At 32.7% G+C, this 12,340-nt stretch overlaps 1 protein-coding gene across 1 annotated transcript; it reads right to left on the bottom strand.

Moving 5' to 3' along the window:
* Window positions 1–9: 9 nt before the first annotated feature.
* LOC137806243 (protein CHUP1, chloroplastic) lies at window positions 10–6,432 on the bottom strand. Its single transcript, XM_068606248.1, has 9 exons — window positions 5,683–6,432; window positions 5,488–5,555; window positions 4,516–5,253; window positions 2,651–4,027; window positions 2,420–2,551; window positions 1,650–1,831; window positions 1,078–1,189; window positions 621–764; window positions 10–351 (listed from the first exon to the last, which is right to left on the bottom strand). The coding sequence occupies exons 1-9, from the start codon at window positions 5,765–5,767 to the stop codon at window positions 250–252; spliced, it is 2,940 nt and encodes a 979-aa protein (XP_068462349.1). The 5' UTR covers window positions 5,768–6,432; the 3' UTR covers window positions 10–249.
* Between the last annotated feature and the right edge of the window lie 5,908 nt (window positions 6,433–12,340).

Here is a 12,340-nt window from a genome sequence, read left to right as displayed (position 1 = left end):
TATTGCATATTGTTCAGTTGAATTGAATTTCTTATTGTACGGAAAAAATGAAAGTTGGCAGAGGTAGGGATCTTGTTGGGGTTCAAAGTGTCAATTACAAAATGATTCTCGTATCATCATTGTGTAGCATCCAATATGTATAGGCTATGCAAATTGAAGTAAAATGAAATATACAGCTGAAAAGGCAACATATATATGAGAGACACAGCTACAAGGGAAAAAAGAAGAGAAAAGCTTCTTATGGATATTCTATGTTTCTGATTTGTTATCTTCGCCAGCCTGAGAGGTTTGGATTCGACTCCTTAGGTCTTCAAAAGCCTTCATGCTCTCTGCATCGAAGCCTCCTGCAAACTGAAAAGAGTTCCACACCATCATTAGTGTGTTATTCCGGCTGTTTATCAAATTTTCACCTTAATGCATTTCACAAACATCCATATTAAAATAGCTGTTGTAAGCATATGCAAATTAATTTATGAAACATGTTACTGGACTTGCTTTGATATCCCAAAATTATGTTTACAACTTGATTCCTGAAGTTGCTGTAAAAAAAACGTTAATTTGCAAAACCAGATTTTTTTGCAATAGAATGGTTGTGTTTAACAAGGGCCCTAGAATTTTACCTGATGGACACGGAATGCGAAACGCACGCCTTGCAGAATCAAAAACTCTCTAGCTGGTTCTTTTTCTGGACCAGATAATGCATCAAGTTCAGATGCAACACGTTTCATATACTTCCTTGCTAGTTGTACAGAAGAAAGCTTGATCTGCAATGGGAGTGTTAAACAAAGTGACCATGTTAGCTACGTCATCCTTGCAACGTTATAATGATCCGAGGCATACACTAGTGACTGGAAATTGTAAAGCTCTTCATATGACTCTATCATCCACCATGCTTCAATCTTACCTTGATGAAACCTTTAAGCATTAACTATTTGCCACAATTGATTTTCCATTTTCTAATACTGCCATGGTATTTAAAACTGAATTCTCAACAGTAAAAGAAAAAAAAAAGCAACACTTGGATGAACCAACCTCAAGTGTGAACCACAACACAGTTTATTAGTTCTAGAAGCTTACCTTGCCTACAACTCCTGAATCCATTAGCCAATTTGCTGGAATTCCAAATTCTTTGTACCGTGAAATAGCCATATCTCTCGTCCGCAAGAGTGCATATACGCTTTGCTCCACTCTGGAAAGATAATCATAGCAGACAAGAGGAAATAAGTTGATAAAAAGAAGTAATGGTGTAGCTGTAGAGAAATGCAAGAAACCTGACATAATAAACAATTATACGCCGAGGCTACAAACTCGAGTTTGCGTGATACTATATATATTATGAGTGGTTCGATAACGACTCAATAGCAAGTGGTCTGATAAGACCAACAAACAATTGTTAGGATATACTGAAAATGGTTCTGATACTATAATAAGAAGTGACTTTAAGTCTAACTCAACCTCATAAAATCAGGTTTATAAAGTGAGGTTTGTATCTGCTTATATACTATGAAATATCTTAATCTCTAATCGATGTGAGATCTCCAGCATTATTTAAACAGACTTAGCTGTATGGTCTCTGTTATTAAACTGTGAACTAGATATCCACCAATGGTAATCAAGAGAAATAATATATAGAAGAAAAGGATGCATACTTTTCAAGCAATGAATACATTTTCTTCAGAGCAGCTTCACATGGTAGATTGGGATCATCAATGAATGTGGAGACTCGGTTCTCCAGCTTCATCAAATCCTGATATTCGAAAGCTGCCTCCCTTAGTGCATCTGCTTTCCCTTCAGGCCAGTCAAAGTGTTTGAGGACGGCTCGTTCATCAACCTTGCATAAGGAATAAAATGAGATGATAAGTATTCTGTGGTGGCTGGATAAAGTCATAAAATATGGAGATTAAAAGTGAACTAAAAAGTCATTGAAGATTGGCATGCTTTTCCTAAGGAGAAGAAAATGAAGAGGTTTCCTAGTAAGGAATGGTTAAGTTTTTAGGAGATCACACAGGTGTTAACTTGTGTGTTTTTATTAAGAAGTGGACTTTAAATCTAACTCAATTTCATAAAACTGGCTTATAAGAAATGAAGAAGTTTCCGAATGGTTAAGTTTTTAGGAGATCACACAGGTGCTAACTTGTGTGTTTTTATTAAGAAGTGGACTTTAAATCTAACTCAATTTCATAAAACTGGCTTATAAGAAATGAAGAAGTTTCCGAATGGTTAAGTTTTTAGGAGATCACACAGGTGCTAACTTGTGTGTTTTTATTAAGAATTGAACTTTAAATCTAACTCAATCTCATAAAACTGGCTTATAAGGTGAGGTTTGCACCCACTTATATACTGTGAAAGACTCTAATTTTTAATCGATGTGATCTCCAACAACTTTCTCATAAAGTTACAGTTATGGATATGCAAATACCAGGAAGGACAGTTCCTCATCTAGCCAGTTCACAAAGGCCACCAAATCATTAATATCTGAGAAGGAGGCTCCTCGAACTTCATCTGCCAAGGACATGACAAAATCACCTTGTGTTTCTACGTCAGCTTTCACCTAATTGTTTCACAAAGGAGAAGTATTTGTCAAAATTGAGTTATGCCTTCAGCTGAAAAACAAGAAAAAATAGCAAAATAAATGGAAGCTTCAACATACAGCTAGGAGGAATGATGATCTATTCTCAATTTCCCCAATCATGTTGCTCCTAGCATCAGATGCATTACTTGTTGAGGAAACCAAAAGTGTTGAAGTATCTTTCTTTGCCTCTCTTTTCATCAATGACTGATAAAATTCAACTAGCTGTGGAGCTCTGTGAACTTTGTCACCATCTACTCCCCCTCTTGATAGGCTTCCTGGGGGAGGAGGAGGGGGAGGTGGTCCACCACCTGGCGGAGGCGGCGGCCGTGGAGCACCTGGAGGAGGAGGAGGAAGTGGTGGAGCAGATGGTACTCCATTGGAAGGATTTGCATTTGTGGTAGCACCACCACCACCACCACCAGATGGCTTAGGAGGAGGCCTAGGCACCCTAGTAGGCCTTTTCTCAAAGTGAGCAAGCTTCATCTTGCTAATGGTTTGATCATCAGCCTCCTTTCCATCTTCAGATTTATCATTTGGAGTGCCAGAAACAACTGGTTTCTCCTTTATTTGAGTAAGCTTTGGTGGCAAAGATATAGGAATTCCTCTTTCAGCCTTGCTCATACTCAAACCTGAATTGTCACCAAACTTCTGCACTCTTGCTTTCTCTGCTTTTTCTTTGATTTGTTTTTCCCTTGCCAAGGCCAACTTGTGGCGATCTTTATAAGCAGGGTACTTCTCATCCATCAATCCATCAACTGACTTAGACATCAATTGGAATGAAGCAGCAACAGAATTTAAGGAATCACTGGAAGGAACTCTTCTCATGTCAGTTGGAGTTTCAGGAGAATCAACAGATTCCTGATCCCTGAGTCCAAAGCTGGTGATGGAAACAGTATCTCCAGCATTCCTTATCATTAAGGATTCTAGTGGACCCTTTGGTTTAACACTCACACTCATCCTCCTTGGAGAACCTCCTGAAAAGGATCTGGCTGGTGATGAAAGAGCACTGGAATCATCTTTGCTTTTACCCCATTTCTTAAACTTCTGGATTAGGCTAGTTTTCTTGCTGAGAGTGCTATATTTGCTAGAATAGCTATCAATGGAAGCATTGTCAAAATCATCACTTCCTGGTGAAGAGGGATGGGAGAAATTGCTTTCAAGATCTGTGTCTCCTTGTCCACGTTCTGATCCAGCATATTCTAACATCAGTTGCTTAGCTTTCTCTTGTGATTTGGGGCTAAGACTCTTGCTGAGATCACGGGCTGATACTTTTCCTTGGGGTGTCTGGTAATTTCTTAGCTCATATCTCAAGCATGCATTAACCCAACGAAGGTACACAAGCTCTTCAACCTCACTGAACCTATTTATCTGCAGCCCTTCCACTTGCTTTTGCAGGTCTTCATTTGCATGCCTCAGGTTACTCACCTCCTCTTTTGCCTTGGCAACCATGTCACTCTGCAGTTAAAGCTTCTTGATATGAATCACACTCATTGCTTGTGCATGCATACTTTTTAAACATTAATACATCACAACCATGAGAGAAGTATAAATCTTTCATAACATTTGTCAAACAGAACTCAATCCAATTGATGTAGCTTACAAAAGTTATATTCTCATTGAACTATGAACTTTACGTGAGTACTTGAATTAGATAAATACTTCATAGGTTAATGTTCAGTTTGGCAGTTTATATTTGATATCACTGAAGTTGTTCAGTGCTTTCACCAATCATTTTTAGTCAAGAGTACTTAAATACTCATTTGATTGGTAACAAGGACGACAAAAATAAGATGCCAAATCATTGACTTCAAAATTTATGCTTCTAGGTGATTCAGAACTTCAAAAGTCTGCTGTTTTGGTTATAAGAAATTATTAAAATTTGGTTTCATGAATCTGTTCAACTCAATGATCAAGAAAAGAAGTCCACTCTTAGGGATTCTGACCTCTGTCATATTGGAGAGCTCAGCTGCTCTAGATTCAGCAGCATTGAGTTTAACTGTTAACTCTCGTTTTTCGTGTTGAAGTTCTTTGTTTCTTCTCTTAAGCTCCACTACTGCAACCTCTAAGTCATTCACAGCTTTCAGTTTCTTTTCAACTTGAGCATCTTTTGTAGCAGCCTCTTCTTCTTTTACCTGCAGACCCAAAACTTGTTGTTTAAGCAACAACAACTGGCCTTTTGTTTGGTTAGCCTCAAGCTGCATCTGCCTTTGTAGCTCTTTGATCTTGTTTCTAGCCACCTCAAGTTCTCTCTTGGCTGAAGCTCCTTGTGTGAGTTCTTCTTGGAGCTTTTTCCTTTCTGCCTGCAAGGAATTAATTGTGATATTAAGCATGTCTATTTCTACAGCCTTAATTTTCAGTTGCCTTTGCAACTCCACAATGTCTGATTCCTGCTCCTTCAAACCATAATACTCCAGCAATTCTCCTTCAAGTTTCACTTCCCTCTCCTCCAATTCCTTCACCAGCAGTCGCAATCTCTCAAGTTCACTTTCATTGTTTGCCATTTCAATTTCATAAACTCTGTCTTTCTCATCCCTATCAGGTGGTAATGGAAACTCAATCTCCCCTGACAGAAGATCTTCAAATTCTGGCAGAATATCATCTTCAAAGTCATTTGCTCGATTTATTATGCTGCTAATTAGCTTAACCTCCTCTTTCTCCTCTTCCTCCTCTTCCTCCTCCCTCTGCAACACATCAAACAACTTTCCTTTACATAAATGATATCAAAATGAGAAACACACAAATTTTCCAAAGAAATACTCTTAGTTGTGAACAAGAAATATTGATGTTAGCCTCCAGAAAACCCACACACAAACTAAAAGAGATACACTAAATGATAATTAAAGTGAGTTTAGTGTTCCTTTTAGTATTTGTGTGGATTTTTGGGAGGCCGATCAAATTCAGCTTGTTGAACTCACTTCTTTATCTTGGAGTGCATCAGTAAATCTTGTGACACTTTCCTCTTCTGTGCCGTCATCTTTATGCTCTGAGCCAAAATGAGGATGAAATTGAATTAGCAATCACTACGAATCATAAGCAATCATATTTCATTTCTTGACAAATGAAACTTCAAAAAAAATGTCAAAAGCAGACTTGTCTACTTGTACAAGTACCTGGTTTTGAGCTTGTGACATTCAGCTGCTTAACAGTAAAGGCTGCAAGTGAAGCAGCAACTATGAGTCCTAACCTCACTATCATGAAGCTTTAGTGATGTAAATTTCCTAATTTTTCATTTCTTCACAGCCAGCAATTTCCAGAACCACCCTCCACCCATTTCCTAAAACCACCATAACAGATTGCTCAGACCATTAGAGCCTCCAACTGGGGCAGAAGTTGGAAGAGATAAAGTCAGAAACTAAGCAAACCCCATCTCAGGAAACTTAATTTATCTGCAAATTCAGTGGTATTTCCCACACAATTGACTTTATCATCTTATCAGGTTTATGGAACTTTCTATCAGAAACAACAGCAGCCACCAATAACTAGAGGCCAGCCATTTTCCGAAGAGATTGATAAGTTCACATTTTGTGTACTATATAATATATATATAGTAATTTGTCACCAAATTTGGCTAAAGAGAATATTAACAGTTAAAAGCAGCGAGAGGGGAGGAAGAAGAGTGACAAGGACCAGTGACAGTAGTAAAATTGGAAGAAAGACATGTTCCCCCACTGTCTTTCTCTCTCATTTAAGGTGGTTAGACGTTGCTACCGTTTATATCCAAACCAAATCTTCCTATGTGTTCGAGCCACATTCAAGTATCTATGTTAGGTAGGAAAATAAATGTTTTCGGAAAGAATAAAAAGAGACCATACAATTTTTCTCAAGTTCTGAAACCATCCGTGATAGTTATTTGTAGATATAAGTTATGATTTGGTGAGCATATACATATAAATGGTAAATAAATTAGGTTGGGACGAGCTGGTTCATAGTCCGTTCGGAAAAACATGGAACAAACTCACTATTTAGATTTATTGATCGGCTTAGGTTCATTCTCCATAATTCACAAAGATTAAGTACGGGTGGAATTTGTCAACTTGCTAACTTATATAATAATAAAAATGATGTTTTTTTTATGTACCCTATTAATTCTAAGGATCAAATTTTAGAAGTCAAAATAATTGATCTAGATTCCGCAAGATAAAATAGCAGTTTCAAAAGGTTACTTCAAAAAAAAATTCTCTTCTAAATTTTCATTTCCAAAATTGACTTTTATGTTATGAAAATTAAATTTAGAAATTGAGAGGTGTAGGAAAAAATACCCTAATAAAAAATACAAAATTGTCTCCTCCAACTTTTGTTTTTTAAAAATATTAAAAATGCATTAATATTTTTTACTTTTAATAAAATTTTATTTTTTTATACAAACTGATTTACATACCCATAAATTATCTCTTAAACAAGAAAGACTAATACATTTAAATTACAACCCACGTTACTAACTCTAAAATAAAGGTTATTAAGACAATACTTTAATTAGGATTTTGTGCTATTTTTATTTTTATTTGTCATGTTAATTTTTTTTATAATTGAACGAACATTTATCTTTGTCTATGTCTATTCTTAGGCTTCCAATAATTTTCTTGTAAAAAACTAGGGGAAAATAAATAAAAATATAATTTTGTAAAGGAAAATTCTCAAAGTATACCTTTAATGGTTCTTATTCTTATGATAGGACCCACAAAGGAATTTGCTTGATGAAGGAAGGGTTTCAATTTGTCTTATTGATAGGAGTAAAAGTTTTGTAAGAAATGGTTCCTATTTTTGTAGTAGTGTGTGGACAAATGGGTCCAATGAAAAATTTAGATTTTTGAAAAAATTAAGATGGGAAAGTTAACATGGATGCTACATTTGATGAAGTAAAGGGTTAGTTGAAGTTTAGTTGGTGGAGTGAAGCATATGGAAGTTACTCTTTACATAGCAAAAGGTTTATTGTTAGTGACCCACAACACTTGTTAACCTTTTTGGCATTTCTTAAGAACATCTTTTCTAAGACTGTGTTCTGTGCTAACGATAAGGTTGGTCGCATTGCATAACACATAATTAGGATTCGTGTCTTCAAAGGATTTTTCTGCTACAAGATTCATGCATGGCCACGATAATTTTTATAATATTAGTTAGGTTTAAAGCTTACTTCTTAATATGGTATTAGATTCATTTCGAATTTAGAACCTATCATAACGAGTGTTTATTGGATTTATCAGATCACCCGTTATCTCAGACCACCCATAATATGTTATCACACGCACGAGCTGTCACTTTCAATGTGAGAGGTGTGTTGGAGATCTCACTTCAACTAAAGATGGAAACATTTCATTGTATATAAGTGGGTGCAAACCTCACATTCCATAAACTGATTTTATGGGGTTGAGTTAGGCTTAAAGTCCACTTCTTAATTAATACACACAAACATTATATTAAATTTGTCAAATACTGAAATTTAATTCTTTTGTATATGTAAGTTTGGGTGTCCACTCCACAACTTTTTTTCCCAATCTACATCTTCGTTAAATTCACATAATTATGTTTTATGGAGTTTAACTATAAAAATAATGATATTTAAATGTTATATTTTTTGTGAAATGGTAAGTTTTTTTTTCATAGTTTTTCTGTAACAATAATGATGAGATTATTGTTTAAAATTTAATATTTTATCTGTTTATAAATGTTTATCGTAGAGATGCACATCTTTCTTTGTTAAAACAAAAATTTCCAATGGTTGCGTTTAGAATAAAAAAAAATCTATCTTCTTTTTATTTTTATATTGATTTAGAAATAAATAATTTTAAAATTAAAAAGTTATTCATTAAAACCGAAGCAAAAGAAATGAAGGATTAGTACACAAAATTCATAAATTAGTTAGCTCAATACAATAAAAAAAATCACTGTAAAGCTAAAATGTAAAGGCGTTGAGCCAAATCAATTTTACTAGCTGAATGGAGAATAAAAATTAAAGAAATTAGAGGTAATAAATTGGCTTAACGAAACCAATTTTATTAAATAAATGAAAGAAACGTAAAACATGGTCTATCGAGAATATACCATTTCTTCAGTGAATTTGGGTTTACTTAACAAAATAGAGACATAATAGAATTGATTTCCTCTAAAGTTGGATTCCCTTAACTTCCATTCAAACTTCATTGCAAAGACAAATTAAGCTTGTAAGACTTGGTTTCTTAGTTCAATTCTTGATTGTTTATGGGTGTGTATAATTTTGGTCGAGTGTGAAGCCAAGATTAATTGGGTTGGACTGACTAGACATCATGTTTTAGTAGGTGAACTTAATTATTCTGTCTCCTCTATAATATCTATTTAAGAGATATTTGTGCTTGTAATAAAATTGTAACAAATAGAATGAAAACCTAATTAATTGCCCTTTGACGTAGGTTGCAGATTAGCGACCGAACCACGTTAAATCCTGTGTTGTTTATTTTCTACAGTTGATTTGTAATTGTGTGTATTGCTTCCGCGTGCGTTTTTTTCATCATTAACTAAGTTTGAGATGGATAAAGACAAGTGTTGAAGTTATATTAGGTTTCTTGAAGGTTTTTATGAGTTTCATGGAGAGAAAGTGAAGCAAGGCTTTCTTGTGTATCTCTTAAAGGAAGGCCAAATGCTATGGTTGGAAAATGTGGGCATTTTCTTGGTGGAAATTTGGTGTTGGTGTGGATAGGTAAGTTGGCTCAATCATGCTTTATGATTTTGGTAAGCTTTGAGAAGTGGAATGACAAGAAATGAAAGTTTAATAAGAACACATATATGCATTTATTTAGTGAATGAGAAAAGTAAATAGAAAGTAGATAAGACGGGGTAGTGATTACTTTATCAATTATAAAAATCAAGATGGTTAATTATGACTCGTCGAGTTTTCTCGACTTATTTTCTTGTTTGCTCCAAAAAATACAAAGAGAATGAGATATCATTTAGAAAATTTAACTAAGAAATACTCTCACAGAAATAACATATAAAGGTTATTCAAAAAGCTTTCAATTGTATACTTATTTTGAAGATGATTTACAATACTCATATATGAACTCTTTTTTATAAAGTTTTGACAATGAGCACCCAAGCCTTATTTACAAATGTGAAACTTGAATTCTCACATAAGGTATTAGCACATATCATTATTCTTATTCTAACCTAGAAACAACATTAACCATAAATACTTCCTATCAGTCACAAAATGATATCTAGTCAAAAGTCTTAAATTAATGTAATATTAGAAATCTTAAATTAATGTTTAAAAATGTATCTACATTATTTCACTTATTAGAATTCTAAATCTTAGTTACAAATTATTGTCTTACTTTCTTGGGACGCTTACTATTATCAATTTATTCAAAATATTATTGTATGAAATTTATTTTTTATATTTATTTTAGTGTTTTTTTAATTTATACTAATTTTCCTAATATTTTTTAACGAGTAATAAAAAATTTCAAATAATCTACACTAATATTATATATTTATATATTAAATTATATAAAATTATTAACTATAAATAATATAAAAAATCATAATTTAATAATTTAAATTCAATAATTTTTAATAAAAAAAATAAAAACTATAGCAAACATAAGGCAATGATCTTATTTGTTACCTTCCTAATACAAACAATATTTAGTATATAGAATATAAGTCTACTGGAGAAAGTTTTTTCATAATTATTTTTAAGTGAAAAAATAAATAAAAATAAAACATTTTTTTATAAAACTAACTATATAAACTAATTTATAGAATCACTTTATATAATTTCTTAAGGTTTAATTTTAAATTTATACACAAATTAACTTTGAAGAATTTTATTTTATTTTTCTTATCTGAAAAATGTTTACAAAGAATTTATGGAAAGAGAACCAATATATAATATACAACAGACGAAACACATTGAATGGGAGAAAAATATCATAATGGTGTACATTATTTGGTGGGTTCTACACTCATTTGTGGCCAAAATAGCATCCAAAACCATAGTGTCTCTCAAAAATAGGCCACAAGATTTCATTGTGTTTCACATTCCTTCATTCCTTTGCTATAAAGATTCTTAATTACGTACACGATACATCTATTACAAAACTAGAAATTTCACTTTAGGAACCTAATTTATCTTGTCGTCTTCATGCATGGTCCACAAGAATTTAATTTTAAACAAGACAGAATTTTACTCTCAAATCTACTACTTTAAAATAGTTAAATATATTTTTTCATTCAGATACTATAACACGATATTAATTTTTATCTTTAATCTAAATTTTAGACTTAATAAGTGTTTATAGTAAAAAAAATAGTAAAATAATCACTAATAATTTTTGTCACGTAACAAACGAATTTTTTTTTATAAATTATTATAATATTATAATATTTATGTCAACTATGAGTCAACATAAATATTTTAATATGAAAATTTGTTTGTCAAGTAAAAAAAATTGACAAAAATTCATTTTAATATCTTTTTTAATACAAGTATCAAAAAATTTAAAATTTATACTTTAAAAATAAAAGACAAAAAATATATTTAACCATTAATTACATCATGGGACCTACAAGTATAACATATTCACAGAATATCTCACCATGATAACGAAGACTAAAATGACAAAATAAGAAATTTTGAAAATTCTTTGTTGAGTAGGGAGTGAAGATTTTTCTTATGTTTTTATTCAGAACTTAAAAGTTAAAAATCAAATACTTAAGTATAAAATAGTTTCATATTTGTTACAAATATGATGGAAATCATCATCACAAAATCATTGGTTAAAAAGATAAAAAAAAGATAAATTTTGATGAAAGAAAACTTTATATTTGAAGAGTAGAATGTTAATATTTTCTTCTTTATACAACGGCATATGTGTATTTTCTCTTGTATTTTTTATAAGATTTTGTAAAGACATAAATGGACTTCCACATTGGACCTTGATTTAGACGAAAAAAATCCTAGAAACATAGATGAGAAATTTGGTTAAGAGAGGCTTTGAGGCATGAAGTCCACACCATGTGAAGAAGCCAAAAACAGATTGTTTCTTCCTGCACCTCCATATCTTCTTCTGGCACCTCCATACACAACATGAAAATACATTTTTATCCTTCTTTTGCCACCCTCATAGAATAACTTCCGGATTATGTAATCTGGAAACGCATTTGGAAAAAGACTTCCAGATTACATAATCCATAAGTTAAAAAAGACTTGCGGATTATGTAATCCGTAAAGTATCATGCATCTGAAAAAAGACTTCTGGATTATATAATCCGGAAGCTAATTACAAATTTGAAAAATGACTTCCAGATTATATAATCCGGAATATTACAGAGAGGTAGTTTTGGAAATACGAAAATCTATGGAGGTGAGAGAAGAAGGTATGGAGGTGCAGGAAGAAGCAGCCCCAAAAACAAAACAAAATAAGAGGATGATTTATTTCACTCATATTAATCTAATAGTCATTAGCTCAAGAAATGCAAGGAGGAGCTTATGCATTTATAAATAAGATCATTTGTCCTTGTAGCACTCACCTTTTGAATAAATGACAATTAATTTAGCTAAAAGCTTGTCTTTTTATCTAAAACTCATACATGGGAGTAATATTGTCCTAGTAAGAACACACTACCCCCTTCACACCCTAATCATGAAATTAAAAAGGAGGGTTAGCCTTTCAATTCTACATCTAGACATGAAGAATCACCAGATAGGAATAGGAAAAAAGAAAAACAAAGAGAAAAAAAAAGACGGAAAATGAAAAGAAAGGAAAAATATAAACATAGAGAACCTTTTAAGGA

The sequence above is a fragment of the Phaseolus vulgaris genome, chromosome 3 (genome assembly GCF_000499845.2).
Source record: "Phaseolus vulgaris cultivar G19833 chromosome 3, P. vulgaris v2.0, whole genome shotgun sequence".
Lineage (NCBI taxonomy): Eukaryota > Viridiplantae > Streptophyta > Magnoliopsida > Fabales > Fabaceae > Phaseolus > Phaseolus vulgaris.
This window is presented reverse-complemented; position numbering and strand designations above follow the sequence as displayed.